The sequence below is a fragment of the Mobula hypostoma genome, chromosome 17, assembly GCF_963921235.1.
Source record: "Mobula hypostoma chromosome 17, sMobHyp1.1, whole genome shotgun sequence".
NCBI lineage: Eukaryota > Metazoa > Chordata > Chondrichthyes > Myliobatiformes > Myliobatidae > Mobula > Mobula hypostoma.
In genome coordinates this window covers 52,215,468-52,239,744 of record NC_086113.1, presented here as the reverse complement: position 1 = coordinate 52,239,744, position 24,277 = coordinate 52,215,468, and the positions used below count along the sequence as shown (strand labels likewise).

At 42.3% G+C, this 24,277-nt stretch overlaps 1 protein-coding gene across 6 annotated transcripts in view; it reads right to left on the bottom strand.

Annotated features, from left to right (window-relative positions):
- Nucleotides 1-20,009, bottom strand: part of kif13a (kinesin family member 13A) — a 273,571-nt gene extending 253,562 nt beyond the window's left edge. For all 6 annotated transcript variants that reach the window (XR_010020777.1, XM_063069892.1, XM_063069895.1 and 3 more), the window contains exons 1-2: nt 19,637-20,009; nt 19,364-19,460 (exon numbers count right to left, since the gene is read on the bottom strand). Coding sequence is in view for 5 of the 6 variants with exons in the window: in XM_063069892.1 (XP_062925962.1) it covers nt 19,364-19,460; nt 19,637-19,691 (152 nt within the window). In the remaining variant the exon portion in view is untranslated. The remainder of the gene's footprint in view (nt 1-19,363; nt 19,461-19,636) is intronic.
- Nucleotides 20,010-24,277: the final 4,268 nt, after the last annotated feature.

Genomic DNA, 24,277 nt, shown 5'->3' with positions numbered 1-24,277 from the left:
TTCTTCTGACAGACAGAGGTATTTTACCTTCTCCAAGCACAGCTGAAAACTTCAACATGGAGCACAAATGTGGCTTTATTACATGCAGGAAACTAACAGGAGTTCCACAAGAGAGTTTTAGTGGAGAGAAACTTGAGAGAAATTGCTTCCACCAGATTAAAGATAAACCTCAGTGGGAAATGAGTTTTTTTAAGAGATCACTCAACATGCTTTGAGTAGCCATGCTTGAAATGGTGATGCAGTCAGATTGAACAGTAACTTTCAAAAGGAAAGAGAATAATAGGACAATTGGGAAAGGGCAAGATGGCAGGACTAATTACTTGGCTTTTTCAAAGAAATGCTACAGGTACAGTATGATCAGGCAAGTAGCCTGTGATTTTGACTTTGGCTTCTGATAAAAGGGCAGTGACACAAATTGCTCTCCACAGATGCCGCCGGATGTTCTGCATATTTGCAGCATTTCCAGCATCCTCAGAGTTTTGCTTCTGAATATTTCTAGAGAAGTGATCTGTACCTTCTACTTTATGGAGATCTTCATAAAGTAGAGTTATAACCACTAAAAGAAAGTTTTTTAAAAAGGAATAATCTCAAGTGACTAGATGGTGCAGTGGACTTTCAGGCAAGTGGCCTCGGATTCAAATCCAGTCGACTCCTTGTGGGCTTTTCACCCGTGCTGTGTTGAACGTCAAGCAAGCAACTCTGACTCGTAAAACAGGCAAAAACGATAAAGAAACAGCAGGTTGGCACCCAATGCGACATATGGCACGGAAAGGAACAACAACAACCTCAGCAACTGAAGTGAACCTAAATCCTGAATAAGACACAAGGCATGCAAACATCCAAAAAGCTGATTAATCAAGGTTACTGTATACACAAGGGTCAGTGGTTGGATCCTACCAGTTCCAGTCAACAAAAATGACCAGATTCTCAACCAAATGAAAGAGAACAATAAATTTTCAGATGACACATGAAGAAACTGATGCCCAATATCTGCAGAAGAACATAATATAATGCACAACTGGGGGAGACACTCTTAACAGATCACATTTGGAAAAACAAATGCCAATTGGATTAAACAAATCCACATTTATTTAAATAGTAAGAGAAAATTATAAAACTATAGCATCATATTAAACCTTCTATGATAAAGCCTTCCTGGACCATAATTTAAGAACATTTTAGATTGATACTTTATTTTTGGCATAGATATGTACTTAAGGGCTTGTTTTTATGCTAAATAATTATGATATTATATTGATTTACTGAATGCCAATTTAGAAAGCAATGAAGTTATTTCTAAACATTATGGGATTCTAAATGAATATATAGAGGGACCAACTGGAGGGGATGCAATATTGGATCTCCTGTTAGGAAATGAGTTAGGACAAGTGACGGAAGTCTGTGCAGGAGAGCACTTTGGTTCCAGTGATCATAACACCATTAGTTTCAATTTGATCATGGACAAGGATAGATCTGGTCCTAGGGTTGAGGTTCTGAACTGGAAGAAGGCCAAATTTGAAGAAATGAGAAAGGATCTAAAAAGTGTAGATTGGGACAGGTTGTTCTCTGGCAAAGGGGAAATTTTGAGAGTGCAGAGTTTGTATGTTCCTGTCAGGATTAAAAGCAAATTGAATAGGAATAAGGAACCTTGGTTCTCAAGGGATATTGCAACTCTGATAAAGAAGAAGAGGGAGTTGTATGAAATGTATAGGAAACAGGGAGTAAATCAGGTGCTTGAGGAGTATAAGAAGTGCAAGAAAATACTTAAGAAAGTAATCAGGAGGGCTAAAAGAAGACATGAGGTTGCCTTGGCAGTCAAAGTGAAGGATAATCCAAAGAGGTTTTATAGGTATATTAAGAGCAAAAGGATTGTAAGGGATAAAATTGGTCCACTTGAAGATCAGAGTGGTCGGCTATGTGCGGAACCAAAGGAAATGGGGGAGATCTTAAATAGGTTTTTTGCGTCTGTATTTACTAAGGAAACTGGCATGAAGTCTATGGAATTGAGGGAATCAAGTAGTGAAATCATGGAAACTGTACAGATTGAAAAGGAGGAGGTGCTTGCTGTCTTGAGGAAAATTAAAATGGATAAATCCCCGGGACCTGACAGAGTGTTCCCTCGGACCTTGAAGGAGACTAGTGTTAAAATTGCGGGGGCCCTGGCAGAAATATTTAAAATATCGCTGTCTACGTGTGACGTGCCGGAGGATTGGAGAGTGGCTCATGTTGTTCTGTTGTTTAAAAAAGGATCGAAAAGTAATCCGGGAAATTATAGGCCGGTGAGCTTAACGTTGGTAGTAGGTAAGTTATTGGAGGGAATACTAAGAGACAGAATCTACAAGCATTTGGATAGACAGGGACTTATTAGGGAGAGTCAACATGGCTTTGTGCATGGAAGGTCATGTTTGACCAATCTATTGGAGTTTTTCGAGGAGGTTACCAGGAAAGTGGATGAAGGGAAGGCAGTGGATATTGTCTACATGGATTTCAGTAAGGCCTTTGACAAGGTCCTGCATGGGAGGTTAGTTAGGAAAATTCAGTCGCTGGGTATACATGGAGAGGTGGTAAATTGGATTAGACATTGGCTCAATGGAAGAAGCCAAAGAGTGGTGGTAGAGAATTGCTTCTCTGAGTGGAGGCCTGTGACTAGTGGTGTGCCATAGGGATCAGTGCTGGGTCCATTGTTATTTGTCATCTATATCAATGATCTGGATGATAATGTGGTAAATTGGATCAGCAAATTTGCTGATGATACAAAGATTGGAGGTGTAGTAGACAGTGAGGAAGGTTTTCAGAGCCTGCAGAGGGACTTGGACCAGCTGGAAAAATAGGCAGAAAAATGGCAGTTGGAGTTTAATACAGACAAGTGTGAGGTATTGCACGTTGGAAGGACAAACCAAGGTAGAACATACAGGGTTAATGGTAAGGCACTAAGGAGTGCAGTAGAACAGAGGGATCTGGGAATACAGATACAAAATTCCCTAAAAGTGGCGTCACAAGTAGATAGGGTCGTAAAGAGAGCTTTTGGTACATTGGCCTTTATTAATCAAAGTATTGAGTATAAGAGCTGGAATGTTATGATGAGGTTGTATAAGGCATTGGTGAGGCCGAATCTGGAGTACTGTGTTCAGTTTTGGTCACCAAATTACAGGAAGGATATAAATAAGGTTGAAAGAGTGCAGAGAAGGTTTACAAGGATGTTGCCAGGACTTGAGAAACTCAGTTACAGAGAAAGGTTGAATAGGTTAGGACATTATTCCCTGGAGTGTAGAAGAATTAGGGGAGATTTGATAGAGGTATATAAAGTTATGATGGGTATAGATAGAGTGAATGCAAGCAGACTTTTTCCACTGAGGCAAGGGGAGAAAAAAAACCAGAGGACATGGGTTAAGGGTGAGGGGGGAAAAGTTTAAAGGGAACATTAGGAGAGGCTTCTTCACACAGAGAGTGGTGGGAGTATGGAATGAACTGCCAGATGTGGTGGTAAATGCGGGTTCTTTATTAACATTTAAGAATAAATTGGACAGATACATGGATGGGAGGTGTATGGAGGGATATGGTCCGTGTGCAGGTCAGTGGGACTAGACAGAAAATGGTATGGCACAGCCAAGAAGGGCCAAAAGGCCTGTTTCTGTGCTGTAGTTTCTATGGTTCTACAAATTATCTGACAATATATAAAAAAAACTTAAGGCAGTCTAAACAGAAATAAAAAATGAATGACTCAATAATATATAAATTTCAATAATGTAAGGTCATCAATATATTATTTTCAGGATAAATTTAACCTCAAACAAAAACAAAATTACAGAACTACGAGGAGAAAATTGTTTTTTTATTGTTAGACAAATTTTGGGGGTGAAAATGAAATAAGAAAGCATAAGTTGATATTTTCAAATTAAGATAAGAAATGGCATTAGGGAGCTTTGATTAAAATTGTGATTTAATATTTAAAAACTCATTAGGAATCAGATGAGAAAGTAAATTGCTTCCATGTTGAGAGTTAAAATTCTAAGAAAGGCCAAATGGTTATATGGATGTTGAAGAATAATTAGTAGAATGTGCTAAAGCAGGCACATGTGATGGTTAGATAGTTAAAAAGACTGCAGGTGGGCACTACTCAGCAAAATTTGACCTAATTATGATCTATCCTTAAAATCGAAGTCCCTGTAAGCATCACGTTCATTTACTGAGTATTACTTTCCAAAAATATTCATAAATTATGTGATGTACTATATTGTTAAGCATCAGGAAACAAATGGCCAATTGTTTCAGTGTACAACTGCTTACTTCCCATCATACAAACGTAGAAACACAGAAAACCTACAGCACTATACAGGCCCTTCGGCCCACAATGCTGTGCCAAACATGAACTTACTTTAGAAATTACCTCGGGTTACCCATAGCCCTACACCTCATACACCTTGAGCTGCCCCAGCACATCCTCGTGATTGCTGATGATATAAACATTTCGCAGGAGTTTTCGATGTACATGTGACAAATAAAGCTAACCTTTAAGATCTTTAGATCTTTATCTTTACACCACATTGACAAAGATGAATCCTGGAAGATTATTTAAGTATATTAAGTATACTTAAGGATAGCTGAGAAGAGAGTAGGTCCCTTTAAGGATCAGTGTGGTGATCCAAGGAAGGAAATGGACAGGATCTTAAATGAAATATTCCTTTAAGGCCTGGCCTATGACCATATCATGTGCTTCAGGACATGGAACCCTGTGAGTTCAGGGGAGGTAACAGTGCTATATGGAGCACACATGAACGTTTTGGCCTGAAATGTCAACTGTACTCTTTTCCATAGATACTGCCTGGCCTGCTGAGTTCCTCCAGCATTTTGTGTGTGTTGCTCGGATTTCCAGCATCTGCAGACTTCCTCTTGTTTCTGGTAAATGGAGTATGTTGACATTACAAAGAGGGAGGTGTTGGAAGTGGATAAATTCCCAGGGCTTGACGAGGTGTATCCTAGGATTTTACAGTGGGAGAAAACCAGAGCACCCCGAGGAGACCCACGGGGTTACGGGAAACCGGAGCACCCGGAAGAGACCCATGGGATCACAGGAAGAAAACCGGAGCACCCGGAGACCCATGGGGTCACGGGAAGAAAACCGGAGCACCCGGAGACCCACGGGGTCGCGGGAAACCGGAGCACTCGGAGACCCACATGGTCACGGGAATCCAGAGCACCCGGAGACCCACGGGGTCACCGGAAACTGGAGCACCCAGAGACCCACGGGGTCACAGGAAACTGGAGCACCCAGAGACCCACGGGGTCGCAGGGAACTGGAGCACCCAGAGACCCACGGGGTCACAGGAAACTGGAGCACCCAGAGGAGACCCACGCAGTCATGGGAAGAATATACAAACTCCTTACAGGCAGCGGCAGGACTTGAACCTGGGTCGCTGGTACCGTAAAACGTTGTGCTAGCCACTATGCTACCATGCTGCCCCAATCAACAGGTTAAGGTTAGGAACTGAGTTTTTTTGAGGTGGTGACCAAGGTAATCAAGGAAGGTAGAGAAGTGGAGGTTGTCTACATCAATTTCAGTATGGTATTTTACAAGGTCCTTTATGTTGGTTCATCCATAAGATATGTGGGTTGCTTGGCGACATGGCTATTTGGTTACAGAACTGGCTTGCCAATAGAAGACAGAGGGCAGTGGTCAATGGGTCTCATTCTGGCTGGAAGTCCATGACCAGTGGCATTCCACAAGGATCCGTACTGGGACCTATACAAATGATTTGGATGAAAACGTGGATGGGTGGATTTGTATGTTTGCTCATGACACAAAGATTGGTGGTATTGTGTATAGCATAGAGTGTTGCCAAAGGGTACAATGGAATATAGATTAGTTGCAGAAAAAGGTGCAGTAGTGACAATGATGTTTAATCTGAGCAAGTGTAAGGTGTTCCCCTTTGGGAGATCAAAGGCAAAGGGAAAGTACATAGTTAATAGCAGGAGCCTTAAAGCTTTACAGAGGGATCTTGGGTTTAAGTGCATTGCTTCCTGAAAATAGCTAGAGAAGTCGACAGGGCGATAAACAAGGCATATGGCATGCTTGCCTTTATTTGTCGAGGCAATAAATTCCAGAGTTATGCTGCAGCTTTATAAAACTCTAGACAGGACATATTTGGACTACGGCATTCAATTCTGGTCACCCCATTATAGGAAAGGTGTGGAAGCTTATGGAGAGTGAGGAAGAAGTTTACCAGGATGCTGCCTGGATTTGAGGGCATTTGTTATAAAGAGAGGTTGGACAAACTAGGGTCGTTTTCTCTGGCAGGTTTACCAGATGCTGCCTGGATTTGAAGGCATTTGTTATAAAGAGAGGTTGGACAAACTAGGGTTGTTTCCTCTGGAGCAACAAAGGCTGAGGGGAGACCTAATGGAAACTTATAAGTTATGAGAAGCATAGATAATTAGCTGGTATAATTTTCCCAGGGTCAGAAGTCCAATACTGGAAGACATACGTAGAATTATAAAACACAACAGCACAGAAACAAGCCTTTCGGCCCATCTAGTCCATGTCAAACTATCAAACTGCCTGGTCCCATTGCCCTGCAAACAGACCATAGCTCCTATACACTTCCCATCCATACAGCTATCCAAATTTATCTTAACTGTTGAAATCGAACCCACATCTACCAGTTCCACTGGCAGGCAGCTCATTCAACATTCTCACTACCCTCGAAGTGAAGATCTCCCTCACGTTCCCCTTATACTTTTCACCTTCCATCCTTAACCCATGACCTCTAGCTCTATTCTCCATGGAAAAAGACTGCTTGCATTTACCCTATCTACACCCCTCATAATTTTCTACACCTCTATCAAATCTCCCTCATTCTTCTACACTCTAGGGTATAAAATCCTCACTTATTCAGCCTTTCCCCATAACTCACGTCCTCAAGTCATGGCAACTTGCTTGTAAATTCTCACTGCACTCCTTCAATCTTATTGACACCTTTACTGTGGAGAGCTGAACAAAACTGCACACAATACTCTAAATTAGGCCTCACCTACATGTTATAAAACTTCAGCATAATATCCCAACTCCTGTACTCAATACTTGGATTTATGAAGGCCAATGTGCCAAAAGCTCTCTTTACAACAATACCTATTGCTGGTGCCACTTTCAAGGAATTATGGATCAGTATTTCCAGATCTCTTTGATCTACTGCACTCCTCAGTGCCCTCCCACTCACCGCGCAAATCCTACCCTGGTCTGTCCTCCGAAAGTGCAACACTTCATGCTTGTTTGCATTAAATCCCATCTGCCATTTCTAAGCCCATTTTTCCATCAGGTGCAGATCCCACTGCAAATAATAGTCTTCCTTGCTGTCATCAGCAAGTTTGATAATCCAGTTTACCACACTAAATCTTGATTGTTGAAACAGATGACAAACAACAACAGACTCACCTATCCCTGTGGTATACCACTAATCACAGGTCTCCAGTCAGACAGCCAACCATCTACTACCACTCTTTGGATTCTCCCACAAAGCCAAAGTCTGATGCAATTTACTACCTCATCTTGAATGCCAAGCCACTGAACCTTTTTGACTAACCTTCCAAGCAGGACCCTATCAAGGGCCTTGCTAAAATGCATGGAGACAACATCCACTGTCTTGCCTTCATCAACATCCCTGTTAACTTCCTTGAAAAACTATATAAGATTAGTTAGACATAACCTACCACACAAAGTCATATTGACTATCCCTAATCAGTCTCTGTCTTTCCAAATACAGTGTTTTTCTGGTTAATTGGTCCATAGGTTAATGGGGGGAGCTACTTATTTGGGAAAACAGCTGGGTTTCCCTTATTTATTTGGGTCACTATTCCACCTAATTGGGACAAGAGACAATTGCCGAACAGTTTCAAACTTGCGTCAGTTGCGTGAACTTGTGCGGCCATTAGACACTACACCGTGCTTAGAGTGAATAGTTTTTAAATAGTGTCAGTTGCATGTTTGTGTTCAAATAGAAGTGATTTTTGCCACTGATTGTTGGCAAGAAATGAGCAGTAAGACAACTTAGAATTATTTTCTCACTGCAGTTTCAAACATTCAGGCTTGGGGATGCCAGAAACAGCCAGGAGTGAAAATAAAATGATTTCATTACTTCAGATTTTCATAGTTACTAGCTTGTTGAAGGAATAAACAATTATCTTGAATGTTACAATAAAAATAAAAAATTGGAGGATGCGATCACCGGAAGTATTGTATGGAGTAGGTGCCTGCGCTGATTTTGTTCATTTACAGTCAATCAAAAGAAGACAGCAGCATGTTGGTTGTCCATCATATCTGACGAGGACAGTAAAAGCTGTATGGAAGAGCTTTTAAAGTGGAAAAATCATTGCACTGGGACAGCTCCATTCTCTTGATAAGGCTGGGTCCAATGGCATGAGCAGTCATCAGAAAATGGGGTCTTCCTTGGTGTAGTGGATAACCAGGACCTTTTCTGTGCCTCACGATCTTCACTCTCCACGAAGCATTGCAGAAGTGCACTTGTTGACTGTTGGTCTCATTTTCCCAGTCCACCAGAGCTGACGTCCCATGCTGGGACAGGCATATCCCTATTTCACCAGCAGATGAGGCACCAGCTTTAGCCCGCTTGTCATAGCAGTGTCGCACACAAACAACTACTTGCAGCCATCGGTGAGAACTGAGTGACTGGTGGGGACAAAAGGTGAATGAGCTGTCCCAGAAAGGATGGAAAAATCCCGTTCACCAGAGGTGCTAGCCCTTCCTAGACACCCCTTATACAGCAGCATACACTAGATGAATTCCTCCATTGATAACTATTAGGAACTAAAGCACAGTTTAAAAAAAAACCTACAACACAATACAGGCCCTTCGGCCCACAATGCTGTGCTGAACATGTACTTACTTTAGAAATTACCTCGGGTTACCCATAGCCCGCTATTTTCTAAGCTCCATGTACCTACCCAGGAGTCTCTTAAAAGACCCTATTGTATCTGCCTCCACCACCACCGCCAGCAGCCCATTCCATGCACTCACCACTCTGTGTAGAAATCTTACCCCTGATATCTTCTCTGTAACTTCTTCCAAGCACCTTAAAATTGTGTCCCCTCGTATTAGCCATTTCAGCCCTGGGAAAAAGCCTCTGACTATCCACATGATCAATGTCTCTCATCATCTTATACGCCTCTATCAGGTCACCTCTCATCCTCCGTTGCTCCAAGGAGAAAAGGCCAAGTTTACTCAACCTATTCTCATAAGGCATGCTCACCAATCCAAGCAACATCCTTGTAAATCTCCTCTGAACCCTTTCTATAGTTTCCATATCCTTCCTGTAGTAAGGTGACTAGAACAGAGCACAGTACTCCAAGTGGGGTCAGACCAGGGTCCTATATAGCTGTAACATTACCTCTCGGCTCTTAAACTCAATCTCATGATTGATGAAGGCCAATGCACCATATGCCTTCTTAACCACACAGTCAACCTGTGCAGCAGCTTTGAGTGTCCTATGGACTTGGACCCCAAGATCCTTCTAATCCTCCACACTGCCAAGAGTCTTACCATTAATGCTATATTCTGCCATCATATTTGACCTGCCAAAATAAACTACCTCGCATCAGGGTTGAACTCCATCTGCCACTTCTCAGCCCAGTTTTGCATCGTATCGATGTCCTGCTGTAACCTCTGACAGTATCAACAACACCCCCAACCTTTGTGTCATCAGCAAATTTACTAACCTATCCCTCCATTTCCTCATCCAGATCATTTATAAAAATTACGAAGAGAAGTGGTCCCAGAACAGATCCCTGAGGCACACCACTGGACACCAACCTCCATGCTATGACCATTCTTTGCCTTCTGTGTGCAAGCCAGTTTTGGATCCACAAATCAAGGTCCCCTTGGATCCCATGCCTACTTACTTTCTCAATAAGCCTTGCATGGTGTACCTTATCAAATGCCTTGCTGAAATCCATATACACTACATCTACTGCTCTACCTTCATCAATCTGTTTACTCACATTCTCAAAAAATTCAATCAGGCTCATAAGGCACAACCTGCTTTTGACAAAGCCATGCTGATTATTCCTAATCATATTATGCCTCCCCAAATGTTCATAAGTCCTGCCTCTCAGGATCTTCTCCATCAACTTACTGACCACTTGAAGTAATACTCACTGGTCTATAATTTCCTGGGATATCTCTACTCCCTTTCTTGAATAAGGGAACAACATCTGCAACCCTCCAGTCCTCTGGAACCTCTCCCGTCCCCATTGATGATGCAAAGATCATCGCCAGAAGCTCAGCAATTTTCTTCCTCACCTCCCACAGTACCCTGGGGTACATCTCATCTGGTCCCAGTGACTTATCCAACTTGATGCTTTCCAAAAGCTCCAACACATTCTTTTCCTTAATATCTACATGCCCAAGCTTTTCAGTCCGCTGCAAATCATCTTCACAATCGCCAAGGTCCTTTTCCATAGTGAATAGTGAAGCAAAGTATTCATTAAGTACCTCCGCTATCTCCTCCGGTTCCATACACACTTTCCCGCTGTCACACCTGACTGGTCCTATTCTCTCACGTCTTCTCCTCTTGCTCTGCACATACGTGTAGAATGCCTTGGGATTTTCCTTAATCCTGTCCGCCAAGGCCTTCTCATGGCCCCTTCTGGCTCTTCTAATTTCATTCTTAAGCTCCTTCCTGCTAGCCTTATAATTTTCTAGATCTCTATCATTACCTAGTTTTTTGAACCTTTTGTAAGCTTTTCTTTTCTTCTTGACTAGATTTTCAACTGCCTTTGAACACCATGGTTCCTGTACCCTACCATCCTTTCCGTCTCATTGGAATGTACCTGTGCAGAACGCCACGCAAATATCCCCTGAACATTTGCCGCATTTCTGCCATTCATTTCCCTGAGAACATCTGTTCCCAATTTTTGCTTCCAAATTCTTGCCTGATAGCTTTGTATTTCCCCTTACTCCAGGTAAACTCTTTCCTAACTTGTCTGTTCCTAACCCTCTCCAATGTTATGGTAAAGGAGATAGAATTGTGATCACTATCTCCAAAATGCTCTCCCACTGAGAGAACTGACACCTGACCAGGTTCATTTCCCAATACCAGATCAAGTACAGCCTCTCCTCTCGTAGGTTTATCTGCATATTGTGTCAAGAAACCTTCCTGAACACACCTAACAAACTCCACCCCATCTAAACACCTCCCTCAAGGGAGATGCCAATCAATATTTGGGAAATTAAAATTTCCCACCACATCAACCCTGTTGTTATTCCACCTTTCCAGAATCTGTATCCCTTTCTGCTCCTCGCTGTCCCTGTTACAATTGGGTGGTCTATAAAAAAAATACCCAGTACAGGCATTGACCCCTTCCTGGTTCTAACTTCCACTCTCAGAGACTCAGGAGACAATCCCTCCAGGACTTCCTCCTTTTCTGCAGCGTGACACTATCGCTGTTCAACAGCACTACACCCCCCATCTCTTGTCTCCCTCCCTGTCCTTACTGAAACATCGAAAGCCTGGTACTCTAAGTAACCATTCCTGCCCCTGAGTCATCCAACCAAGTCTCTGGTCACAACATCATAGCTCCAAGTACTGATCCACGCTCTAAGCTCATCTGCTTTGTTCATGATATTCCTCTCATTAAAATAGACACATCTCAAACCATCAGTCTGAGCATATCTCTTCTCTATGACTGCCTATCCTCCCTGCCACACTGCCTACAAGCTTTCTCTATTTGTGAGTCAAATGCCCCTTCCTCCGTCTCTTCAGTTTGGTTCTCACCCCCCAACAATCCTAGTTTAAACTCTCCGCAATAGCCTTAGCAAACCTTCCCGCCAGGACACTGGTCCTCCTCGGATTCAATTGCAACCCATTCTTTCTGTGCAGGTCACGCCTGCCCCAAGAGGTCCCAATAATCCAGAAATCTGAATTCCTGCCCCCTGCTCCAATCCATCAGCCACACATTTATCCTTCACTTCACTCTATTCCTATATTCACCGTCGCATGACACAGGCACTAATTCCAAGATTACCACCTTTGAGGTCCTGCTTCTCAGCTTCTTTCCAAACTCCATGTAGTTTGTTTTCAGGACCTCCTCCCTTTTCCTACCTATGTCGTTGGTACCAATATGTACCATGACCTCTGGCTGTTCATCTTCCCACTTCAGAATATCGTGGATGCGATCAGAAACATCCTGGACACTGGCACCTGGGAAGCAAACTACCATCCGTGTTTCTTTCCTGCGTCCACAGAACCCCCTGTCTGACCCCCTAACTATAGAGTCCCCTATTACTGCTGCTATCCTCTTCCTTTCCCTACACATCTGAGCCACAGGGCCAGACTCTGTGCCAGAGGCGTGGTCATTGTTGCTTCCCCCAGGTAGGCCGCCCCCCCCCACCCCAACTGTTACCATTTTTCTGTCTCCCAAGGCCCCGGTGTGACTACTTGCCTATAGCTCCTCTCTATCATCTTCTTACTTTCCCTGACCAGACGAAGGTCATTGAGCTGCATCTCCAGTTCCCTAACCTGGTCCTTAAGGAGCTGCAGCTCAATGCATCTGGCGCAGATGCGGCCGTCTGAGAGGCTGGGAGTCTCCCGGCCATCCATATCTGACAGCCAGTACAGAACAACGGCCTCACAGACATACTTCCTATTCCTATTCTTCACAAGTAATTTACCTCGCCTTGACCTGTTGAGCCAAAGCCCTCCTACTTTGACTCCCTCCACTCAACTGCCCACTTTTTTGATGCCCACTCTATGAAGCTGTCTTATTTTTAAATTCTTCCTGCCAGTCTAACTTGCTGATGTCCATGCGCCAGTATTGTAGTAGCATTGATAGTGTTTGAATTTGTTCCGTATTTCAATACATAATTTGTTACTCAGTTCAATGGTAGTTTTTCCATGAAACTTCAGATAATTAGGACAGCCACTTAATTGGGTCAAAATATACTAGTCCTGATGTGTCCCAATTAATCAGAATCCACAGTACAGGTATATCTAGTCCAGTCCCTTAGAATACCTTCCAATAACTTGCACACTACTGATGTCAGGCTCACTGGACTACAATTCCTTTCTTTCTTAATCTTCTTATTAATTTTCAAATTCATAAATATAGTAACAGTACTAATACAAAGAGATTGGGATTACATTATTGGTAATTGACATATGCAAGTCAAAAACTACAGATAATACAAGTATATTGGACCTCCCAAACTCTTAATATAATTAACCACGATAAAAATAAAAATGAAAAAATATCAAGAAAAAAACCCCAAAAAAACACTAAACTAAACTGAACCAAAAACTGATCTAAACAAAACAGAACAAGGCTGGGCTAATATATTACATTGAATACAGTCATTAATGTCGTTAACTCTGCTCCTCTATCCATATATTCTAGGTTAATAAAAAGCATTCGGAAAAGATCAAGCTACATCATATGAAAGTGTTGAATAAATGGCCTCCAAGTCTCTTCGAATTTAACCGAAGGATCAAAAGTGTCACTTCTGATTTTTTCTAAATTTAAACATGATATAGTTTGGAAAACCATTGAAATGTAGTAGGGGGATTGGTTTCTTTCCAATTCAATAAAATGGATCTTCTGGCCATTAATGTAACACATGCAATCATCCGACGAGCCGAAGAGGATAAAGATCTGTGTTCCATCACTGGTAAACCAAAAATTGCAGTAATAGGGTGAGGTTGTAAATCAATACGCAAAACTGTTGAAATAATATCAAAGATATCTTTCTAAATTTTTTCAGAAGAGGGCAAGACCAGAACATATGAGTCAAAGAAGCCACCTCAGAATGACATCTATCACAAACAGGATTTATATGAGAGTAAAAACGAGCTAGTTTATCTTTAGACATGTGGGCCCTATGCACCACCTTAAATTTTATAGTCATAGTCATACTTTATTGATCCCGGGGGAAATTAGTTTTCATTACAGTTGCACCATAAATAATAAATAGTAATAGAAATAGTAATAGTAATATTACTATTAGTAAATAGTAATAGTCATAGAAGTAATAAATTGTAATAGAATAGTAATAGAAAATAGTAATAAATAGTTAAATAGTAATATGTAAATTATGCCAGTAAATTATGAAATAAGTCCAGGACCAGCCTATCAGCTCAGGGTGTCTGAACCTCCAAGGGAGGAGTTGTAAAGTTTGATGGCCACAGGTAGGAATGACTTCCTATGACGCTCCGTGCTGCATCTCGGTGGAATGAGTCTCTGGCTGAATGTACTCCTGTGCCCACCCAGTACATTATGTAGTGGATGGGAGACACTGACCAAGATGGCATGCAACTTAGACAGCATCCTCTTTTCAGACACCACCGTGAGAGAGTCCAGTTCCATCCCCACAACATCACTGGCCTTACGAATGAGTTTGTTGATTCTGTTGGTGTCTGCTACCCTCAGCTTGCTGCCCCAGCACACAACAACAAACATGATAGCACTGGCCACCACAGACTCGTAGAACATCCTCAGCATTGTCCAGCAGATGTTAAAGGACCTCAGTCTCCTCAGGAAATAGAGGCAGCTCTGACCCTTCTTGTAGACAGCCTCAGTGTTCTTTGACCAGTCCAGTTTATTGTCAATTCATATCCCCAGGTATTTGTAATCCTCCACCATGTCCACACTGACCCCCTGGATGGAAACAGGGGTCACAGGTGCCTTAGCTCTCCTCAGGTCTACCACCAGCTCCTTAGTCTTTTTCACATTAAGCTGCAGATAATTCTGCTCACACCATGTGACAAAGTTTCCTACCGTAGCCCTGTACTCAGCCTCATCTCCCTTGCTGATGCATCCAACTATGGCAGAGTCATCCAAAAACTTCTGAAGATGACAAGACTCTGTGCAGTAGTTGAAGTCCAAGGTGTAAATGGTGAACAGAAAGGGAGACAAGACAGTCCCCTGTGGAGCCCCAGTGCTGCTGATCACTCTGTCTGACACACAGTGTTGCAAGCACACGTACTGTAGTCTGCCAGTCAGGTAATCAAGAATCCAAGATACCAGGGAAGCATCCACCTGCATCGCTGTCAGCTTCCCCCCAGCAGAGCAAGGTGGATGGTGTTGAACGCACTGGAGAAGTCAAAAAACATGACCCTCACAGTGCTCGCTGGCTTGTCCAAGTGGGCGTAGACATGGTTCGGCAGGCAGACGATGGCATCCTCAACTCCTAGTCGGGGCTGGAAGGTGAACTGGAAGGGATCTAAGTGTGGCCTAACCATAGGCTGGAGCAGCTCCAGAACAAGTCTCTCCAGGGTCTTCATGATGTGGGAGGTCTGTAGTCATTGAGGCCCCTGGGGCACGACGTCTTCGGCACAGGGACGAGGCAGGACATCTTCCACAGCACAGGAACCCTCCGGAACCTCAGGCTCATGTTGAATACATGACGAAGTACTCCACATAGCTGAGAGGCACAGGCTTTGTGCTATCAGGCTATCAATGTATGTTTAGCACATATAGAGGAAAAGTTAACTAATTGAAAAATTTTCTTCCATTTCTCTACAGGTAAGTGAAGTTGAAGTTCCCTTTCCCATTCATTCTTAAAGGCCTACAATTCCTTGGCTTATTCTTAGAGCCTTTGTTAATCAACAGAACAGCATTAGCTGGCATCCAATCCTCCAGCACTTCACCTGCGGCCAAGGACATTTTAAATATTTCTGTTACAGTCCATCAATTTCTGCACAGGCCTCCCACATTTAAAGTGGGGGGGGGGGGAGTCGTAGTTCAAAGGAGACATGCAAGCCAAGTTTTTTTTTAAAAAGTGTATTGGGTGCCTGGAATAGTCTGTCAGGTGTGTGCGGTGGAGGCAGAAGATAGGCGCTTAAGAAAATTTTAGAGTGTTACTTAAAAATCCAGAGAATAGGGCAATGGTGATGGTATGGACCACGTGCAGGCAGAAGGAATGAGGTATCATTAGCTTACTTAGTTTGACTTAGTTTGACACAGCATCACGAGCCAAAGGGCCTGTCCTGTGCTGTTCTACTGGAAGACAGCTGACATTATGCCTTTATTTAACAAAGGCACCTAGGACGAGCCAAGTAACTACAAACCACTAAGCCTTTTATCAGAGGTGAGAAAAATTTTGGAAGGGATTCTGAGGGACAAGATTTATTTGCATTTGGACTGATTACCTACATAGCCTGGTGCATGGTAAATCATCTCCTACCAAATCGGATTTGAGTTTTTTTTTGAAGAGGTGTCCAAAAGGATTGAAAAATGTAGGGTTGTAGACACTGACTACATGGTGTTTAACAAGGCCTTTGACGAAGTCCCACATGACAGGTTGATCCAAGAAATTAGAACACATGGGATTCAGAGTGACCCAACAGGTTTCAGTAGGTACATTTAATGTCAGACAACGTACATCCTGAAATTCCTGTTGGATATAAAATTGATTTGGTGGTAGGAAGCAGAAGGGTTGTTTTTCCACTGCAGGGATCAATGCTGTATCCAGTTTAAGATTATATTAAAGATTTGGATGAGACCGTTAAGTGGCATGATCAGCAAGTTTGAAAATGACACCAGAATTGATATTATGGATCATGAAGAAGGTTGTCTAAGATGACAATCAATCAACTCAGAAAGTGGGAAAGGAAATAGCAGATAGAATTTAACTCTGGTCAATGCAAAGTGTTGCTTTTTGGTAAGTTAAACCAGGGAAGGACTTATACAAGGAATGACAGGGCCCTGGAAAGTCTTGACAAATAGAGATTCCTCATGGGACAAGTATAGAGTCCTCTGGAAACTGGAATATGATTAGACAGGGTGGCAAGGAAGGCATATAGCATGAGGCACTGAGTACAGGAATGGGGATGTCATGTTAGGTTGGATGTCTGCATTGGAGTTTTGTGTGCAGTTCCAGTTGCATGCACTAGGAAGTGTGTGATTAAACTGGAGAGGGTATACAAAAGATTCAGGAGGATGCTGCCAGATTGCAGGGCTAGAGCTATAAATGATTGGATGGGCTGGGTCTGTTTTTCTTGACCAAAGTGGTCTGGCAGCTGACATGATAGATATATATAAAGTCATAACAGAGCAGACAGTTAATGTCTGTTCTAATTGGAAGGGTATCTAAAACTAGAAAATGCAAGTTGAAGATGAGAGTGGGGAGGTTTAAAGATCCTGAGGTAAACTTTTCACACAAAGTATAATTAGTATCTAGAATGAGTTGTCAGAGGAAGTGATGGAGGCAGAATCAATAAAACATTGAACAGGCATCTGGACAGCAAAGAGCAGGTCAGAGGATTATGGAACTAATGAAACATAGCCAGGCATGATGGTCTGCACCAATATTGTTGGCAAAGCCTAATTTTACTTTATATCGTTGAGATACAACACAGAATAAGCCTGTCTGGCCCTCTCAGCCACACCAGCCAGCAATTCTCCAGATTTAATTCTAGCTTCATCACGGGTCAATTTACAAAGACCCATTAACCTACCAACAGTACATCTGTGGATTGTGGGAGGAAACTGGAGCACCTGGAGGAAACCCACGCAGTCACGGGGAGAACGTGCTAATTCCTAACAGGCAGCGACGGGAATTGAACCTGGGTCACCTGTACTGTAAAGGGTTGCACTAACCACTACGCTATTCGGCTGGAGAGTTTACGGCCTCACCTCCATAAGTTTAAATTCTCATTCAAATAAAGCATCAAGAACTAAATGGAATAAACCGTTGATATACAGTAGCTCAGTATGCATGCTAGATCAAAGTAAATTCATAACGCAAGTGTGACAAATAGCAAGTCAAATGAGCGAAGCAAACTAGATGCAGTCACTAAACTTCAAGCCGCGTTAGAACACAAGATTTTGATCCAACCACGTAATTTAATCCACGTAATGTTGAAAATGGTACTATCGTAAATAATCTGGTATAGCGCAATATGAGGTCATTCTTACCCTCGGCCATTTGGCTCTATATCGAGTCCACCTATAGCAGGGGACCGCCCTCCTGTTAGACTGTTTTTGGTAACTTATTTTTATTCTTTTACTTTTCTTCTAATACTTATTTGTAAGTATATCTGTGCATTTGTAATGCTACTGTAATACTGCAATTTCCTTTGGAATCAATGAAGTATCTAACTGAATCAAAATACGGACTGCGAGAAACCTTTCAACTGAAAACAATGTAATAAATTAAGATCTATGTAATTAACCGTTCACCAAATACCGCCCTAGACAGAGCAACTACAAAGAGCCGCTCCCTCGATAACAAACGATCAAGATACGACGAAATCTCTGCGGGAGACGAAATTCAGCTGGAGGAAGGCGGCCACACCTGCTATTCAAGTAGCTATTCAGGGACTCGCATTCAGCTAGTGCGGGAGATCGGTTGGGGTTTGTTCCGCGTCCGTCAGCAAGTCAATTTAAAAAGCAAGCGACCCAGTCTGAAGGCTTGTACCGGTCGCAATCAAGTTTTCCAAGTAGAATACTGATTTTAAATAGGCCTGTTTTGAAACTTTTGTTTCTTATTTGTAAAGAGTATTAACACCAGTAGTTTTGAATTAAACTGATTTAAACTGAAAACAGGTGGGGTGTGTTTAAATTGGGCACATTAACAAGAGCTTCTATGCAGAAATGCACGCAGAGCTAATCCCGCAGTTTGGTATGGAACCTAACCTTCTCCGTCACCCCAATGTATTTTTGAAACAAAATCGACATTGCAGTCCCCTAAAATTAAACGGTTCGGACCACACCCTTCGGACGATTTAAAAATAAGCCAAAAAAGGCGAGTTAGTATAAACAGAAGTCAAGGGCTATCACACACCATTCATCCCAGGCAATCAATTACTCCATCAATATCAAATTACCAACACCATAATGTTAATCGTCGCTCGCATAGTTTAACGTCATTTCATCTCTCCTCCTCCCCATCACCACTTTCATTTTTTTTCTGTTGTGTTGGGATTTATTTTTAGGTATGTGTCAACGTTATTTTATATATATATATATATATATATATATATAAAATAAAGGGAAAGGGGTAGACTAAGTTCTTTGTAGTATAGGTACTGATGGGGGTTAGCAGCTGTCTTAGAAGATCCGATTGCGCTTCCTTGAAGCCGACCGGGACCTTTTAATCTTAGCCCCGGACGCAATGGTTTCTGGCGCCGATTGCCGTCTCGATTGGAGACGGTTTCTCCCGCTTGCCTCCAACAATTTTTTTGTTAATGGGACTAACAGACTCTGTTATGCACATCTGATTTAAACCCTTCCTCGGGCGTCAGTTGTTATGGCGGTTGTTATAAGAGAAATAGGTTGAGGGGAACAAAGTATTTCTCTTGTGCTACTAATACATATTTTGGGGAAATAGTAGCCGCCGCTTAAAAATCGTGTCTGTTACCTGTTGTCTGCTTTAGACGTGTTGGGACAAGGCGGCGGGTGAAGAACAGTCTGATTTTCTTCCATCTCCACCACACACTTGGTGTTGAGTTCCAACTCTGCAGAACATCAGTCAGAATGTTACCAAACAGACCATTACCCATGTCTCTCGATCTCTCTCTCTTTTACACTATTACCGACGATGCTTTAAAAATGCATTGCAAAGTTTTTTCTTTAAACAAATCTGATAGTACAGTCATTATTTAAGGTAGGTCTTTATCTGAATTTTGCTCACCTCGTCGGTTCATAGGGCGGACTCTCACTGCAACTTTCACCTTGGAATCCGACATTTTCACACACTTTCTTCCTCCCTCCCAACGGTCCTATTAACTTCCACTTATTTCCTTGATTTCTCCGACTGTTGCAAACCCTCCTTCGTGCGCGCGTCTTCCAAAAAGCCACGGGTCCATTACTTGAGACGGATTAAAAGGGAAATGAGCTCTTCTTATTTCTCTCTCGCGCCTTCCCCTTGCTAACCAGAGATGTTTGACTCTTCTCCCTTCATCACCGCCGCCATGTTACAAGCGTTCAATCAGTCAAGTCAGGACGCGCGGAGATTCCCGAAACAGGGACTAGACACGATTCGACTCGACTACGCCGGGCCATACGAAAACAGCCGAGAACTAGACACTCGGCTGCACCAAGCGACTGGTCACGTACGGAAACACCCGAGTAGTCTCGGGTAAAGCACATTGCAAGCCGAAGAACACCGGCCGAGGTTGGCGAACCCATCATAAAGCGCACAAAAAAACCTTAACAGATCCAAGTAAGGATAATGTTTTTTTTTTAAACTGGGCAGGTTTTCTCGCGAAAATGTTATGTCATCATTCGAGTAACTGTTGAATAATCTGGGTGGTATTTTGCACCGAGTTGGGCAAAGATCTGGCAAATGGAGTTTAATATGGGAAAATATGAAATTGTCCCTTTGACAGGAAAATAGAAGAGCATAGTATTTGCGAAGAAAAACTGGGACATTGGGAGCAATGCTTGCTCTTGAGTGCTGATGAGAACCTGGTTTACAGATGTGAGCTACACCTGGTGGTGTTGTTTGTGACACGAGTGTGGCTCAGGGTGCTGTGTGGCATTTTGCATTTCATCTGGAGAGGAAAGAAGTTGTGTATTGAACTTACTGTGATACAAAAGTCTCTGATGGGGAAAAAAGCATATCTAACATTGGCGTCAGCTCAATGGCCAGCTTTGTGTGTGGCAGTATCAAACGGTGCATGAAACCAAAGTATGCAATTACCAAGTGTTACTACTGTTCTTAGGTTCTGCATTCCCCAATGTTTTGATGAATAGACTTAGCCTTATTGTTGTGCAATGTTCCATTTATTTGGACCTTGCTGTATTTCCTATTCTTTGTAGAAAGGCTTCTATGGAAAATCACCCTCAATCACAAGTTCATCTGGCAGTGGTCAGTACAGAACATCCTGCAGGCTCTCTGGGAGATGGACAATATCTTGTGAGATGCCTTCTGCAAACCAAAAACGTGTCAAAGCAATTGGCCAGAATCCCTCATTGCCAGAAACTCAAGAAGGCATCATTTGGTGGGAAGTTGGGATAGTGTGTGGCCGGGGGGAGGGGGGGGGTGGAGAACATCTGTCAGATCTTTCCTGCATAGTCAGGTTCTCACAATATAAGCTGCCCTTGAAATAACTGCAGTGGGGATAAATCAGTAATCCAGCTTTTTGTGGACTGTGGATTTGCAAAGGAGGACTGGGAAAGTATGCAAAGGCCCTTCTCAGCATAGTTTTCTGAAGTGGAAATCTTGCCTGACATATCTGTTGAAATCCTTTGAGTAAATACCAGACTGGATAGACAAAGGGCAGTCAGTGGATGTTGTTTAATTAGATTCTCAGAAGACCTTTGACGAGGTGCGGCACATGAGACTGCTAAACAAGATATATGTTGATGATTTTAATGATGGAATTGATGGCTTTGTAGCCAAGTTTGCAGACAATACTAAGATGGGTAGGGGACAGATACTGTTGAAGGAGCAGGGACGCTGCAGAAAGACTTAGACAAATTAGGAGAATGAACAAAGTGACAGATAGAATATAGTGTAGGGAAGTGTATTATCATGCATTTAGGTAGAAGGGATAAAGGTGTGAACTATTTTCTAAATGCTGAGAAAATTCAAAACTTGCAGGTGCAAAGGGTCCTTGTACGGAGTCCCTAAATGTTAACGTGCAGGTTGAGGATGGCCAGTGCAATGTTAACATTCTTATAAGAGGACCAGAATATAAAAACAAAGATGTGATGCTGACATTGGTCAGACCACACTTGCAGTACTGAGAGAAGTTTGGATCCCCTATCTCAAAAAAGATGGTCCAGAGGAGATTCATAAGAATAATTCCAGAAATGAAAGGGTTAATATGAGGAGTGTTTGATGGCTGAGCCTGTACACATTGCAGTTTAGAAGAATGGTGGGGGGGGGGAATGTCATTGAAACTTCAATCAAATATCGAAAGGCCTAGATAGAGTCGATGTGAAGAAGATGTTTCCTATTTTGTGGGAGTCTAAGACCAGAGGGCACAGCCTCAGAATAGAGAGACATCCCATTAAAACAGAGATGAGAAGGAATTTCTTGAGCCAGATTGTTGTGAATCTGTGGAATTTAATGCCACAGGCAGCTGTGGAAGCCAAGTCATTGGGCATATTTAAAATGGAGGATGATAGGTTATTGATTAGTCAGGGCATCAAAGGTTACAGAGAGAAGGCAGGAGAATGGAATAGAGAAGAATAATAAATCAGTCACAATGGAATGGCAGAGTAGACTGAATGGGCCAAATGGCCTAATCCTCTTACTGTCTTATGGCCTTTGTTTATAGTCCTTGCCGATCACAGCAAGTCCCAGTTGCTTGCATTGAGCCCATAACCCTCCAAGCCCCTTCCCATCACGCATCCATCAAAATGTTTCTTAAATGTTGCAGCTACACTCACCTTAACTACTGCCTCTAGCAGCTTCACTCAGCAACTCCCTACCTTTCAGGTCTCTTAAATCTCCCCCCTCTTGTCCTGTATCTGTACCCCTTAGTTTTGAACTCCCTGACCCTGGGGAAGAGATAATGACCATCTACATTGTACATATCCCTCCTGATTTTATAAACTTGAGGTTACCCCTCATTCTTGATGGATATATAATGCAGAGGTCATGAATGGAAATGGTGCTTCAAAAATTGAATGTATTAACTTTATGACACAATGAATGTAAATAAAGATGCCCTGATTGTATTAGATTTCTTGTGTATTAGAATTCTTGTGCATATTTTTAGTTTTAAAAAATGTTGACTTTTCAGTGCTCTGAAAAGATTTTCTTAACAAATCATTCTTCTGATGATTGTAAAAGTTTAGAACTCTTCCTTGATGACTGGTGTAAGCAACATTTTTTAACATTTTAAGGCAGAGATAGATACTTCATAAATGAGGTGAAAGCATACATACAGCTGTACAAAGTTGAGATAACAGTAGGATCAATCATGCTGTTATTAAATGGTAATCTTACTCAGTTGACTTCTGCTAATTATGATGGAATTAAAGATTTCACATTTGATTCTTCTGCTGAAGTGGCAGATGGCTAACACAAGGGGGCATAGTGTTAAGGTGCTTGGAATTAGGTACAAGGGGATGTCAGAGGTAAGTTTTTCCACACAGAGTGGTAGGTGCATGGAATGCACTTCCAGCGATGGCATTAGAGGTGGATACATGAGGGTCTTTAAAAAAATTCTCAGATAGGTGCATGGAGCTTGGAAAAGTCTAGGGCTGTGTGGTAGAGAAATTCTAGGCAGTTTCTAGAGCAGGTTATGTGGTTGGCAGAACATTGTGGGCTGAAGGGCCTGTAATGTGCTGTCGATTTCTATGTATCTCAGGTCAAGATTACAATGATACTGCTAATCCAATACCTGTCGAAGGAGGAGATTAAAGAAGCAAAGATTTTGCTGCCTTCAGTGACCCTTTTACAAGGCGTGGAATCTTGGTGAGGTAAACCTTCATTCTGCAGCAGTTCCTCCTTACTATTAATTCAAAATTATATAGTGTGTGGGGTCTACTTCTGTTCCTGATTCCTACTATGTTAGCCAAGAACAAGTGTAATATTAGAAATAGATTGAGTGTCTTTCATTCCATCAAGGAAAACAAGTTTCCACTTGATTATGACAATAAAGAAACAAAAATCTGAAATAAAAACAAATATGCTAAAAACTCAAGTGCAAAGGATGCTCTGGCCTCTGTTTCTGTCTCTGCAAATGCTGCCTACTGAGTGGTCCCAGTAATTTCTCTCTCTTCATGCTTCAATTTAAAATGACGATAAGTCACTTAAGTCTGACCCAGGAAAAAGGCAACACCCAAACAGTTGAGCCATCTTTTAACAGTTATAGTATATCCCTAAGGGGGACCTTGAACTACCAATAACAGAACAAGTATTTACAAAGGAATACAAGAATTATGAGGAGAGATAGCAATGGGGGATGAACTGAATAAGTATTTTGCACCAGTCTTCACTGTGGAAGATACTTGCAGTATGCCAGAAGTTTGAGAGTGTTAAGGGACAGAAGTGAATGCAGTTGCTATGACTAGGAAATGGTGCTTGGAAACTGAAAGGTCTGAAGGTAGGCAAGTCACCTGGACCAGATAGACTACATCCCAGGGTTCTAAAAGAGGTAGCTAAGGAGACTGCGGAAACATCAGCAATGATCTTTCAAGAATCAATGAAGTCTGGCATGGTTCCGGAGGACTTGAAAATTGCAAATGTCAAGCCGCTCTTCAAGAAGGGAGGGAAGCAGAGGAAAGGAAGTTATAGACCACTAAGCCTGACCTCCGTGTTTGGGAAGATATTGGAGTCGATTGTTAAAGATGTGGTTTTGGGGTACTTGGAGGC